A 14,809-nucleotide genomic window follows, 5' to 3' on the forward strand; every position below is an offset into this window, starting at 1 on the left:
TGTAAAATTATTACTTATTTTACAAACAGAAGAAGTTAGACAACTTAAACATAAAAATAAAATACATTTCTAATCAATAAAATGAATATATAAAATGTAGCTATATAAAATAGTTGTGTTTTTGATTCTTTTTTCAGTACACCCAAGGTCTTTAATTAATAATTAATAATAATTATTATTATAAATGATCTTTATTTCAACTACATTTATTCAAAACCATGTAATGACACTGTTGCAGCATCAAAAAAAAAATTAAATTAAAAATAAAAATAAATTTAAAAGAAAATTACACAGGCAAACTCTCAAAATGAATCCTGGCGATATTTCAAAAACATACCAGAAATTGAAAGTGCTTCTACACTACATGGCCAAAAACACTTGTCCATCACACACACCCTTATTATTACTGCACTACCTATACGAGCTCGGATTATATTCTCCTACAATTTTCGCACCCCTATATAACCAAATCAAATATTCACAAACCCTACAAATCACTGTTAATCAAAAGCATGTGTAGTATAAAAGCTCACTTTCTTCTACAGCTGAAATGTAAGCATTAGTGTCTTAAACCATTCAAATAAATTAAGTACTATAAATCACAACGAAGATCATTTTCTACATTAGAAAACAAATTAATTGAACAAAAGGCATAAAATCACATTTCTACACTTACTGTCCAGTGAATGTACTACTATTAGTGTTTAATGAAACCTTAAAAAATAGTTGTTTCATTGAGCACATTCCTGACTATTTGTATATACACAGATCATGCCATAACATTATGACCACCTGTGTTGGTCCCCCTTTCCCTGCCAAAACAGCCCTGACCCATCGAGGCATGGACTCCGCTAGATTCCTGAAGGTGTGTTGTGGTATCTGGCACCAAAATGTTAGCAGCAGATCCTTTACGTCCTCTAAAGGATACTTACAAGACTTAAAGGATGCTTTTGATAGATACTGACCACTGCAGACCAGGAACACCCCACAAGAGCTGCAGTTTTGGAGAAGCTCTGATCCAGTGGTCTAGCCATCACAATTTGTCCCTTGTCAAACTCGCTCAAATCCTTACGCTTGTCCATTTTTCCTGCTTCTAACACATCAACTTTGAGGACAAAATGTTGACTTGCTGCCGAATATATCCCACCCACTAACAGGTGCCATGATGAGGAGATAATCACTGTTATTCATTTCACCTCTCACTGCTCATAATGTTATGCCTGATCGGTGTGTAAATGTACATCTGTTCAAGTCATTCTCAGCTGTGGAATTTTTGCAACAAAAAAGACAAACAAAATCAGTGATGAACAAATAAACAACAAATAATCATAGTGTACTGGAAAAACATCTAAACAACTGAATAACTGCAATTTCATCTGAGAAGAAATAACCGCAGGAGTCGGTTTCTACAGAACATCTAGCATCTAAAAATATTTTTTGCACCATTTAGGATCATATTTCCTCAATCATTTGATATCTGGTGAGTGCATATAGGGCAGATTAGCTTTTGTAGATCAACTGTTGTGTTTTACTACTAAATTAGGTTTGTGTACTAAAACATATTTGTTTTTGTTTAAAGCATAAGCAACTTATGGCTATGTTTCCACCTAGTAAAAGACAAGAGCCTTCCTTGGAGAAACAATGCTCTAGAAGGTGGAGGAGAAATGGTGGAGAAACACTGCTGGGTGGTGCTTCTGAAACTCCTTGATGAGCCGCCTCCTCTGTTTGATTGACAGATGGTTGCTGAGTGTAATATGCTCGATGAGCTGTTTCAAGCTCTCGAAGGTGTTCTTTTCTCGTTGTTCCTCAAACTGCTGGGTCGACATCTGCTGACAGAACGCGAACACTAAACAGCAACACAGAAAGTGTTTTAGAGTACGCCTTCAGTCTGGAGAGCATGGGTTAGGCGATGTGTTTTTTATGTAAACTTACATGCTACATTATCTGGATCCCGCCCTTGCTGCAGGGTTTGCAAGGCCTTCGTCACCGCCTCGATCAGAGACACCGGGGTCTAATTTCATTGTGTCAAATCCAAACAGAAATAAGAACGGGCTCAAATGGTAGGATAAGTAAAAAAAACGTGTCCTTTTCAGGAATAAGCAGCATTAAGTGGAGTGACAGTACCTTGAACAGAAGTAAATGGTGGTCCATGAGAAACAGTAGGAGCTGCTCACACTCGGTACGAGACGCATCTTTACTCTGAAGCACAGCCTTCATGAACGTCCTGCTGATCAGGGCCCTGTTCTCCATCTGCTCCCGGACAAACGTGATACATTTTCATTACATGATTCTACACAGCAGTAAAGAAAAAGGCTCTGTGTTCACAAACAACTACACACCTCTTTTGCTATACTGCTAACAATACAGGGCGTTTATAGCTACCAGTGCAAACTGCATACCTTGTTCAGTCTCTCAAACCTTAAGCAGGACAAATTGTCCTGTTTAAGCTGTTTGTCTCCAAAGGATGCGGCAAAATCTAAAAACAGTAGCCATTTTGAAGCTGAACTGCTCACAACATACTGTGCATGTCACATTTAGTTAAGGTATTTGACAGCATGGGTGCGAGTCTGCCATAATTAATATAGAAGCTGTTATTATTATTAGTCTTTAATGCAGAACCTCAGGTTTGTCAGGATGAAGCTTATCAGGGGACGGCTGCATTATAACAGCAAATGGAGCTCTGTTCAAGGCTAAAGACCTGCCCTGAGCTCAAGAAGGCAGAATTGTAAAGTATAAGCATTTGAATGACAGTTTGTATATCTATTTTTTTTAAACAGCCAAAAACAACTATGTATGTGTTATCAAAATGCCAGTCATGTAAAGGATGTTTTGTAAACAATTATAAAGTATTAGCTTTCCCTGTGCATGGGACACCCTGTGTAGATGGGGTAGGAGGAACATTTTGCATACTTTATTCAAAACTATTCTTATAAACAAGTAAAATTACTGATTTAAACAAAACACAGATGTGTATAATCACAACCATAACCCCAGCTTAAATTAGTAATAGATTCTGGTACTGTTTTGTGTAGCTGGAAGGCCTTGGGGTCTGCAGCTTCAGCCATGAAGGTCAGGAGTCGGCGCAGCTCATCTCTGGAGCTGGCATCCAGGAGACGTAGACACAGCTGAGACGCCTTGAGAGCGTCGTCAGTCCTACCTGAGTCTGACACACACACACACACACACACAGGTAGGCATATAAATATCACATTAAAATTCATTCACAAACACACAATTTTTCTGGGCTTGGTAATCTCAGTTTAATATTTTTCATCAACATAACACATTAAGAACTGCACACAGATAATATCTCTTTTGTATGCTAATGAGGTTTAAAAATATGTGCACAAACAAGAGAAATCAGTACAGGTTACATACTGACTGCTATTGTATTCTGCATGGCTTTTACCTTGTAGTTTCAGGATGCCTGAATGGATGTCCATGTAACGTCCAGCCAGCAGGGGAACTCTCTCCTGACTGTTGTAGTACTTGGCTATGGCATCAAATAATAGTTTCTTGTAGGCTCCCAGCCTCTCATCACTTTCCACAGCGTGGACCTGAAACAGCTGCTCTCCTGTCGCTACTATCACCTCATCTGGAAACAGCTCCAGACAGTCTGCAGCCGCCATCAGCCACGAGTCCAGTCTTTCACACACAAAGACAGACAGTGGATGTGTTTATGTTTAACAACACAATGTACCAACATGGGCAGATTAAATGTGAAATTAAAACTAGAAATCTCTAAATGACAATTCTTATTATCATTATTTTTTATATACAAGAGTAAGAATCAGTGCTGTTGGTTGACTTTGCAACCATTTCCGATACTTATCTACATTTTTAGTGATTCAGAATAATTCATTTGTTATGTAATTGGCACAAAATATTTCTGCTTTAACTGAACTTAAAGCTAAATAGGTACATCATATTGGACACTGACTCTGGCAGGTTGAGGACCTGGGACACTTCCCGGTCCACACAGGTGTTAGAGATGACCAGATCATGGTTCCTCAGCAAACGCATGCGAAGAGGAGCGGGTTTTGAGGGTGATGTCAGGATGCTGTCTAACACAGGCACCTCCACAAGCTGCAACAGCTGGAGGAGGGTTTGTTGTTTCCAGACTTCCTGTACCACTGCAAAAACAACAAGGAATAATCAGTTCTGGTATTTTTCTGCTTGAACTGGATTGCGGCTTTAAGACAAAATATGTACAGTGGAGACTAAAAGTCTGAGAGCACTAGAGAAAATAAAATGCTTCTTGTCTTTTACCTTATTTTCTAAGTTTCATTATAGGTTAAGTTGGTACAAGCATGGTTAATATCAATCATTTGTTTGCATTTAAACGGCCAATTTTAAATAAATAAAAATAAACCCCACATTTTTAAAGTGGTCTCAAATTTTCAACCCCACTGTACATCATTACAGAAACACATCTCACCTTGCTTTGAGAGGTAGGTAGTAGATAAACCGACCCGATTCAGGCCAGAAGGCATTGATGGCTGGAGGTTAATGGTTTTCAGTATTCTCTCCACCCTTCTGTCTGAGGACCCCAGTGCCAAGGGGTTGGAGATGGTCTTCAAATCATCAAACCTTTAAACACACATGTATTTTAAGTGAAATCAATTCTTTACAGGTTGTATTTCAGCATTATCATATTATTTTCTGACCTGGAGCTCTTCTTCTTCTTCCCATCTTCTTTCACAGGTGTTTCATTCTCCATATCACAGCTGCGCTTAGCTGATCCTGGAACAGCGTCAGAATCCAGAAAGCGGTAAAGACTGCAGCCAGAGTCCTCAAAGACCAGCTCTTTATCCCTGCGAAAGAGTTTCACCCCAACAGGTTCGAACACCCGGGCATCCATGAGGGCCTGGCAAAGCCTGACAGCTTTGAGGCGGGTCACGTCACTGGTGCAGAAATAGATGTTCTGCATGAGGTGGCTGAGAACCACGTCGACAGCATCAGAGCCAGTGAAGCAATCTTTGTGTACTCGCAAGTTCTGCCGGTGACGTCGGACCTCTACCTGTGTCTGTAAGGCCTCTATGATGTTTTGCCACAACTGTGTGGCTCTAAACGGTCCTGTCACTGTTCATAAAGAGAAAAAAAAAACGGTCACAAAGAGGCTGGAGTCTATCTCAAGGGGCACAAGGCACCCTGGCTGGGGTGCTAACACATCACAGAACACACACATATTTGCACGCTATGGACAATTTAGAGCAGCCAATCAGCCTGCAATTAATACACGTCTTTGAACTCTTAGAGGAAACTACAGTATCCAGAGAAAACCCAAGCACAAAGCAAGGTCCTGGCAGTCTCCACTCTAATTCAAAGGTGTTCTGTCAGGTTGAGGTCAGGACTCTGTGCAGGCCAGTCAAGTTTCTCCACACCAAACTCACTCATCCATGTCTTTATGGACCTTGCTTTGTGCACTGGTGTGCAGTCATGTTGGAACAAGAAGGGGTCATCCCCAAACTGTTCCCACAAAGAGCATGAATTGTCCAAAATGTCTTGGTATGCTGAAGCATTAAGAGTTCCTTTCACTGGAACTAAGGGGCCAAGCCCAACCCCTGAAAAGCAACACCTGAATTCAATGGTTTGGAGGGGTGTCCCAAAACTTTTAGCAATATAGTATAGATTGTGTATGTAGTAGAAATGTGTTTGAGGATCATGATATGATGATTTTGTGATAAAGCGCACCCCTGATCCAGGATGTATTCTGGCTTCACTCACAATGAATGACACAAGTATTCCTTACTTCACATTGTGTATATTGCTTATAGTGTACGAATGCAGGCGTAAATAGTTGAGTTAAATACATTTTAACGCATTACTTGACTAAAACGAATACTTAATGAATGAATGAATGAATGAATGAATGAATGAATGAATGAATACATGCCTGACTTTGTAATCATCTCTATGTTATCAAGAGGGAGCAGAAAACTAAGAATGTAAAGCTACAATATTTACTGATTTTTTTCACTAAAGCTTCCCTTCTTCTTATGTTCACAAAAACACAGTTATATTATAAAAAAAATGAACGGATATCTTGGTTAGTCAACATTACTCCAGGGTCACGAGCACTGGTTTAACCATATGACATGTTTATAGATGATTAACTAACGTCTTATAACCGGTTAGCTGTAAACACGTCATAGCGTCGGGTTATAACGAGAGAATGACCAAAAACAAGTTACACATAACTAATACATATTCATTTTAACACATTATGTAGGTAATTTAAAAAAAAAGAGAGAGATAAAGAGAGAGACCTGTAGGAAGTTTCTTCTCGTTAAAACATCTCGTTTGACTATTCAGCCTTCTAAATCTCGGAGTCAAATCCACCGCCATGGTTCTCTAACAGGAAGTGACGTCGTGGCTACGTAGAAAGACGAGAAGGCTGTGAAACTGCCCCGAGAACAGTTTCCTTCGATATCACGTTAATTATTTTATTGGGTTTTTTTTTTTTAAATATAAAGAGTACACAGAAATGTAATCGTCAAAATACACTAAAACTAAAACTGGACCGGAAAGTGACCAAAATTACTACTACTGGTAGTAATATAGTAATATAACTAGTACTGCTAATTACCATTCTACTGCATCTGCTATTACTAATACTAGTTATGCTAATAATGCTTATAACACAGTTATTAATAATAATACAACCACTGCTGCTTATACTGTTACTGATAATACAATAACTGACGACCAAAAGTGCTGCTACTACTTGTACAGCTGCCTCTACTACCTCCAACACCGCAAATAATAATAATAATGATAATAATGATAATAATAATAATAATAATAATAATAATAATAATAATAATAATAATTGCATTGCAACTTGTCTCAGCTTGCAGTAGCTAGTGAATAAAGATGATAAAGCTTTGTTTGTTTGTTTGTTTGTTTGTTTGTTTGTTTTGCTAAGGGTTGGTTGCTTACACTGTACCATATAAAATGAATGTTACAATGTTGTACCCAATTAATAACACTGAGAATATAAAACTGCTTCTACCACATCTTCCTAGGGCTGTTTGTTCACTGTTCTCTACATTTACGATAAGATATGATCACTCATTTCAATTCAATTGATTTGTATAGTGCTTTTAACAACGGACATTGTCTCAGCTTTACAGAAATATAGAAACATAGAAGAAAAAATAATAAAGATTAAAGTTAAGTTACTTTTTTTTTTATCCCTAATTTTATCCATAGCATAAGATAAGATAAGATAAGATAAGATAAGATAAGATAAGATAAGATAAGATAGAATTTTATTAATCCCCCCAAAGGAAATTCTTTTGCCAGTGACTGCTTCAGATTACAATGTAGTTATGTAGACAACATCATGTAATCTGCAGTAAAAATCATTTACATTCAATAATTTGTGTCAAATCAATAATTTGAAAAGTTAAAGCTGCATTTTTGGTGTGGATAAAGTGAGATTCACCACTACAGTCTGAGCTCTGAGATTACTGCAGTATTGTATGATTTTGAATAATTAACAATAATAATAATTATTATTTTTATTAATGTAATTATAATTTACAATTTATTTTATTATAATTATAATAACTAATTTAATGAACTAATAATATTTAATTAATTGTAATTAATATTAATGAATTATATATTGTTCTGCATGATTATAAATGATCTCAATAATTAACCTTATTTCAAAATTTATATTATCATCTGTTTTTAGGGTGAGTTTGTAATATCTGTCTATACAATGCACTGGTCCTGTTACAAGCTGCTGGGAGATATAGGAGAATAAACAGGAACACTATATTATAGTAACAGCTGGACAACTCTGAAATACTGTTTACACTACAGCCTTTAATCACTGTGGCTGCTTTAGTTATTTATCCATTCTGGAAAATCCACATGATGATTTAACTTCACTTTCAAAACTGGATTTCAAAATCACCAGAGGAACCTGCACGCTTTTTTTTAGCCGGAAATGACGTCCTTTGGGCGGGCTTTTCATGTTTGTTTACTAACATGAAAGGACCCGTAGAACTGTTGCCAGGGAAACGCACACCCTTGCTGACAATAGGAAGCGCGCATCGTGTGACCTTACGCTACAGATTTTCTCAAAATGTGTCGTTTGCATGTATATTGGGAGCTCGCAAACATGCGAACCTTTTAATCCATAACGCTTCCCTGGCGCTTTACAGGAGAAAAAAGGCCTGCCTTTGTCATCGCAAACCTTCCGCGCGACATTACGTCAGTGGCCCTCGACGTCATGTCGCACACCACGCGACAACTTGTAGACAAGATGGCGACTGCGGTTATGCCCGATGTGTAAGTTAAGATACCGCTGGTCGAAAAAGAACAGGTACGTACAAAAAGAAATAATTTACTCCTCCTAAAAAATATATTAAAGCGGCAAACGTCACCTGTTGTCGGGAAGAGATAACGAAACACAACGGTCAATTCATCCTTTAGTCCAAACCTAGCAGATGAAAGTTAGCCCAAGCTAGCACCCATGATGAGTTTTAAAGCATTAGCTAGCTAGCTAGCCTGCTAACTAGCCGTGATTGTTGTGAGCTAGCTACTATCTGCTAACTTTATTCCCTTTACAACCTGGCAGTTTTATGAATGTGCCTAGCCGTTTAGCTTTAGCTATCCAAGAACAATTCAACAAAGCGACTATAATTATTATCCCTCACAGAGAGAGCCTCATCATCACGCGCTCGCTTTCAGGGTACCTGGTACTCATTATTATTATTATTATTATTGTAATAAATACAGGCTGATCGTTTATCTCTAGACACTAAGTCATCCATGCTGCAGACGCTGATGGGCGGACCCTGACCAACACCGACATGTTTATGGAGTTGTTTATCATATAAATAAACAAATCTGTGGTCAGGGGTTATAAGTAAGCAGCATTGTAAAGTTGCCTCACATTTTAGATTCACGCGTGGTTATTGTTTCAGCAGCTAACTGAGTATATTACAGGCGGACGCGTGTCAATATTAGGATTTGCGAGGACTATTTTAGAGCAGGGATCGCTTTCAAAGCTGTCTATTTTAAGATGATCGGTTTGGGTAAGCAGCTTGAGTCTTTGGTCTTTTCCCAATCTGGGATTCCTTTGCTGTAAGAAAACTCCTGGGCTTTATGTTTACGAATGGCGTTTATTTACCGGTGCCAGGTTTTCTTTCGACACGTGATGTTTGTTAACGCGATTCAGAAACAATATATATGCTGTCATCTCAAAGAGTCTCTATAATATTATACCAAAAAATGATGATCATGCTTTTAGTGCATCATTCAGTCGCTCCCTTGACTATCAATCTTCACCCCAGGGTTTCTCATGCACTCCGCGCTGCATTTGATTTCCTTTTTATATTTCTGTTTCACAACACACTCATTTATTTCCGCACCGAAACACACACGGTGCATGAGCAACCACAGCGCGCATCTCAGTGCTCTGATTGAACCCGTTGGACTTGAGATAAATGGCGCTAAATTGCTCATTTTGTTCAACCTTTATGCTGACAAACCCCGCCTTCGTACGCGCTGATTGGCTAAACCGGCTGTGAGTATGATGTGCTGGCCAATCATAATGCAAGAAAGGGGAGTTCTGCTAGCCAATTAGGTTGCAGGTTTGTCAGAACGGAGATAAAAATATTCACACACACACAAACATCATCAAAGATGCATGGACTATCTTGGCATCTTCTGAATGCTTATATTAGCTGATAAAATTAGGATGGGAAAGAAAACGACCAGAAAAGCTAGTTATCTTGGTAACTAATTAACAAGCTGTCCACTAAGTTAATTATTAACACAGCCTTATTGGCTATATACTTACAAGATAAGCCTCTTGTAATGCTTGATATAGCCTCTGTGTCTATCATTACAAGCTTTTAATGTCACCTCTACTCTGGGATTAAAGTGCTTGTGAGCTGAGGTAGGTTAGTTATGTGGTAGCGTAGTGGTTAAGGTGTTGGATTACTGATCAGAAGGTTGTGAGCCACCAAGCTCCCACTGTTGGACCCCTGAGTAAGGCCCTGAATTGCTCAAATGGATAAAATAAGATAAATTGTGAGTTGCTCTGGATAAGGGCGGCTGGCAAATGCCTGTAATGTAATGTAATTACATTTACATTACAGCACACAAATGACAGTAGCAGCACACAAATGACTAACTACTGATGAGTTAGTTACTACCTAAAGCTCCTGTAGTCTTACTAATGATTGACAATGTTATCCTGCGATTACAGCAGGCTTTATTGATTGTTACTGGTCACGCTGCATAATATAATCCCGGTAATGAAGTCTAGGCTGAGAGATACCATGTTTTCCCCATGACAGATTTTATAATGATAGATCTGTGATTATAGGTGATTACGACTTTCTGCTCATGTCATCGATCAGTGTGATTTAAACAGGCTTTAATGTGACTCTGAGGTAATACAGAGATTGTTTTATCTACCTTTCACTTTTGCCACCACCCTGTTTACAGCAAGTGCTCTTTTTAAATCCGAAATATACGACACTACTCAACTTTATCTTTCCTGGCACTAAGTCGACATTTAAGTTTTATTTCCGACTCGCAGCTTTTATAATGGAAGTTTATGTCTGTGACTGCAAAATCGTGAAGAAAATCCTCTGGTGTAAAGCCAGCTTTAAAGCTAACAATATTTATATGTAGGGTTGATTGCGAAAGCTTGCATACCCTTAGCACAAACTGAATAAAACACATTTATTTCATTTACACGAATATGTTTAGAGCCTTAGCTTCCATAAAAACGGTGTAATATTTTATTGTAAGATATTACAAGTGGAGAATGGTACATTTTAAAAGTTTGTAGCTCTCTCCCCTAAAGCTCTCTAAATTATCTGCTTTTTTTGTATTGCCCTCCTTTTCACTGCACTTAAAAAAAAATGTATCTGTTATAACTGTGTTGGTCGCAGGATTTTGGATTCTTCTGGAAAACTGACGTATATTTGTCCCGTTTTCACGCCACTTCCATTAACTGTCTCACAAGGTTGAAGAAAATGAAACATTTGGTTACAGAAAATTATCCACAAATATTCAGCGAGATCTAATTTATAGCGATATTATGATATCCTCGAATCACTCAGCTCTTTTAGTATGTGTTTGTCTGTATTTAAGTTGTTCATTCAGTGTTAATATCTTTATGGCTTTGTGTATTGTAATGTAACACACCGGAATTGCTGCAAGTGTATTTCTTATTTAAAAGCGTCATAAAAGCATGTGCGCTGATTTGGTATCTGGTTTAGCTGGTTTTCACTACAGTGAGATAAAAACACTGGTACAGCACTGTTGATTGTGGCTTGATATGGAGTCATGGCATTTAAAGCTTGTCGAAGGACTGGTGAGAGCTCAGAACGTAAAAAGGCTCTCAGCATGGCGCCTGTCATTGACTGTATGTGTTTGAACTTTGAGTTCTTTCTGACCGATGTTTCCATCCACCCCATCAGATGAAGCATGCCTTGGCAGGAGGTAGTTGTACGGCTGACTGCCTTCGCCACGGTCATGTGAAGTGTACGTGAGCGACTGTGATGGACAAGTGTAAGCACGTGGGACGACTGAGGCTCGCACAGGACCACTCGATCCTGAATCCACAGAAATGGCACTGTGTGGACTGCAACACCACCGAGTCAGTGTGGGCGTGCCTCAGCTGCTCGCACGTGGCCTGCGGACGCTACATAGAGGAGCATGCGCTGCAGCACTTCAAGGTAAGTCTTGCTCTATTCGTGATACACATGGTGAATTGGTGACCGTGCAAGCGGCATCACTCACACACACTCACTCGCATACCTGGCACACATCAGGTTTCCATGTATGTAAACCAGTGAAGCATAAAATTCATGCATATGTTGTCACTGTGCTGCAATGTGGAGATTAGACACTTTTTAACGGAAAATTTCTCCATTCAACACCGTAAAATCCACCATGCAGCCCTCAGTAAGCCAATTATTCGTAGCCAAATATTTTCAAACGCAGTGTTGAGGAGATATCTCACTCTGTAATTCTACCTTAATTTCACTGCTTGTTCTGCTGTTAAGATTTGTCTTTGTTTGTTCTGTAGGAGCAGCGCCACCCCCTGGCCTTGGAGGTGAACGAACTGTATGTGTTCTGCTACTTGTGTGACGACTACGTGTTAAATGACAACGCCACAGGAGACCTGAAGCTGCTGCGCGGCACACTGGGCGCCATCAAGAGCCAACGCTATGAAGTGACAACACGCAGCGGGCGCACCCTGCGCTCCGGCGCAGCCCAGCTGGAGCATGGGAACGCACAGGAGCTGCAGCTGCGCGCAGAAGACCGCATGTTCACAGCACTGTGGCACCGACGTCGAGCACTCATGAGCCGCGTCTTCCGCACCTGGTTCGGCCACACAGAGCGTGGCAGGAGGTTCCTGGAGGAGGAGCGGCAGCGCGAGGAAGAGGAGGAACGCAGAAGGGAGGCACGGGAGAGGAGACGAACACTCAAGCGGCAGCTCCGGGAAGAGCTAGAAAGCGCACCACCACGAAAGAGCAGCCGAATACGGAAGCAGAGCCAGAAAGTAGCAGCTGCCATGTCCGTAACAGAAAGGAAACAAATACAACACAAGCCAGCTCCACCCTCTAATGTTCGGACTCGAAAAGACAAAACGCCTCAGAGAAGGCCAGGCACCTCAGCCAAGACGAAACAGACTCAGCCTCCGCCTACCAAATCTGGCGATTCCCCCATTAAGAGGAGGCCCACGGTCACACCAGGTGTGACTGGTTTAAGGAATCTTGGCAACACATGCTACATGAACTCCATATTGCAGGTTTTGAGTCACTTGCACGTGTTTAGGGAGTGTTTTCTGAGACTGGATTTGAACCAGGCGCTGGAGCTGCTGGCGTCGGCCGTTAGCCGGAAGCTGGGGCTCTCGGTTCAGCATGGCACCCAGCCCAAAGTCGGCGGTCAGGGATCGGGGCTTAGTGGGGGCGCCTCACGCTCACGCAGCATGGAGCTCATCCAACCCAAAGAGCCCAGCTCCAAACACATCTCACTCTGCCATGAGCTGCACACTCTGTTCCAGGTACACGCTTGACACATAACAAATAAGAAGATGATGTACTGTTTTTTTGTGGGTTTTTTTGGATCAATTGATTTCACTAATGCTGCATTTAGGAATACAAATGATCACCAGTACTATTCATGTGATGTTAATTTATGCTCTCGGCGATTGTGATTTTTAATGATTGGATATCCATTACAGAAAGCACCATTTCGACTTGAGTTCTGTTCACACATTAGGAAAAAAGCGGCATCACGTCATGACTGAATATGGGTCAGCTATAGAATACTTAAAGACGCATTATTTATTTCACAGTACAGAATAAGGCCTATACGTTTTTGTGTCTTTCCAGCAGCTGCTGTTGTGTGAATGTAAACAGCAATGCAAGGCAGAGAGCAGAAGGCAAACACACACGGTCACAGAGAAACTGAAACATATCATTATCACTACATCATTATTAAATCTAAATCTGTTCCCTTCACCCATCATTCCATCTTCTCTTAGCCATTTTCCACGAGCAACATGGCAGTTGTGGTGTCTGCGTCTACCCTTAAACAGCACCAAAAATGCTGCTGGTATGGAGCCCTGGACCAGTGGATAAAGTTATTTTGTCACCATGGCAACAACTTGAGCTCTTTACTTTACCACCGTTAAGCCAAAAGCAATAAAAAACAATTATCTGTCATCTTGGATGTACTTACTGTCTGTGTTGATGTCTCTGTGCTGTGTTAAGCTGACAGATTTTACACAATGATTCTGACAACAGCCATGAAACACTACAGTTGTTTTTCTTCTGTTAAGCTGTGCATTAGTAAATCATATTAATGTAAAACTTAATGTTTTAGCTTCTGATTACAAGAAGTGGATCCGCATGGCTTTAATCTCAAACAGTTGTACAGTCTACTTGTGTAAATTCATATAAAGCACATGAACAGGAAAAAAAGGATGTATTCCTTTTTGTCGTATATGGCTGATGTTGATATTTGTGTGTGATTTTAGGTGATGTGGTCAGGAAAGTGGGCTCTGGTGTCTCCGTTTGCGATGCTGCACTCGGTGTGGCAGTTGATCCCGGCGTTCCGAGGCTATGCGCAGCAGGACGCTCAGGAGTTCCTCTGCGAGCTCCTGGACAAAGTCCAACACGAGCTGGAGCGAACCGGAACTCTCACGCCAGCCACCATGCCGGCCAATCAGAGGCGCCTGATCAAACAGGTGCTCAGCGTGGTCAATACCATCTTTCACGGCCAGCTACTCAGCCAGGTAAGAAACACACACACACACACTGTTAGTTATACTCAGACATGTACACATTATTCTGTATATCTGTCTGTCTCCCTCTCCAGGTGAGGTGTTTGGCGTGCGATCATCGCTCTAACACGGTGGAGCCGTTCTGGGATCTGTCGTTAGAGTTTCCCGAGCGTTACCATAGCAACAGTAAGGATGCCACGCAGGTGCCGTGTAGGCTGACGGAGATGCTGGCCAAGTTTACAGAGACAGAGGCTTTAGAAGGAGCCATTTATGCCTGTGACCACTGCAACAGTGAGTTTTACACTCTTCACTTTGATAATAATAAGAATTTAGTTGCATTCGTAGTGTTTTAATGGGGGGGGGTCATTTATTTGGTACACTGAAACAGAACAGTTCTATCCAAAATGGGAATGTGATCATTTACACTTTAATCAGAATTGTGTTACTGCTCCTCAGATAAACGGCGGCGTTTCTGCTCTAAGCAAGTGGTTCTGACAGAAGCTCAGAAGCAGCTGGTGGTCTACAAACTGCCTC

At 40.5% G+C, this 14,809-nt stretch overlaps 2 protein-coding genes across 2 annotated transcripts in view; one reads left to right on the forward strand and one right to left on the reverse strand.

Moving 5' to 3' along the window:
- Positions 1-214: 214 nt before the first annotated feature.
- Positions 215-6,361, reverse strand: depdc4 (DEP domain containing 4). The gene is made up of 9 exons (XM_058416597.1): positions 6,270-6,361; positions 4,668-5,082; positions 4,439-4,590; positions 3,941-4,133; positions 3,410-3,645; positions 3,021-3,163; positions 2,125-2,250; positions 1,933-2,011; positions 215-1,846 (listed from the first exon to the last, which is right to left on the reverse strand). Exons 1-9 carry the CDS (start codon positions 6,346-6,348, stop codon positions 1,647-1,649), a joined length of 1,623 nt encoding a protein of 540 aa, XP_058272580.1. The 5' UTR covers positions 6,349-6,361; the 3' UTR covers positions 215-1,646.
- A 1,656-nt stretch (positions 6,362-8,017) lies between these two features.
- The window catches only part of usp44 (ubiquitin specific peptidase 44), an 8,538-nt gene continuing 1,746 nt past the window's right edge, over positions 8,018-14,809 (forward strand). Inside the window, exons 1-6 of the mRNA XM_058417644.1 lie at positions 8,018-8,341; positions 11,460-11,717; positions 12,071-13,051; positions 14,030-14,287; positions 14,371-14,566; positions 14,732-14,809. The exon at positions 14,732-14,809 is cut by the window's right edge and continues 31 nt beyond it. Of these exons, the coding sequence (XP_058273627.1) occupies positions 11,541-11,717; positions 12,071-13,051; positions 14,030-14,287; positions 14,371-14,566; positions 14,732-14,809 (1,690 nt within the window). The 5' untranslated portion in view covers positions 8,018-8,341; positions 11,460-11,540. The remainder of the gene's footprint in view (positions 8,342-11,459; positions 11,718-12,070; positions 13,052-14,029; positions 14,288-14,370; positions 14,567-14,731) is intronic.

This window comes from Hemibagrus wyckioides, linkage group LG19 (assembly GCF_019097595.1).
Source record: "Hemibagrus wyckioides isolate EC202008001 linkage group LG19, SWU_Hwy_1.0, whole genome shotgun sequence".
NCBI lineage: Eukaryota > Metazoa > Chordata > Actinopteri > Siluriformes > Bagridae > Hemibagrus > Hemibagrus wyckioides.

Excerpts from the sequence above, each read along its gene's own strand:
- depdc4 (XM_058416597.1), bottom strand. The coding sequence starts at position 6,348 with ATGGCGGTGGATTTGACTCCGAGATTTAGAAGGCTGAATAGTCAAACG. Across the intron at positions 5,083-6,269 it reads CGAGAAGAAACTTCCTACAG|TGACAGGACCGTTTAGAGCC; the intron begins GTCTCTCTCTTT and ends CTTTATGAACAG. Across the intron at positions 3,646-3,940 it reads CAGGTCCTCAACCTGCCAGA|ACTGGACTCGTGGCTGATGG; the intron begins GTCAGTGTCCAA and ends TGTGTGTGAAAG.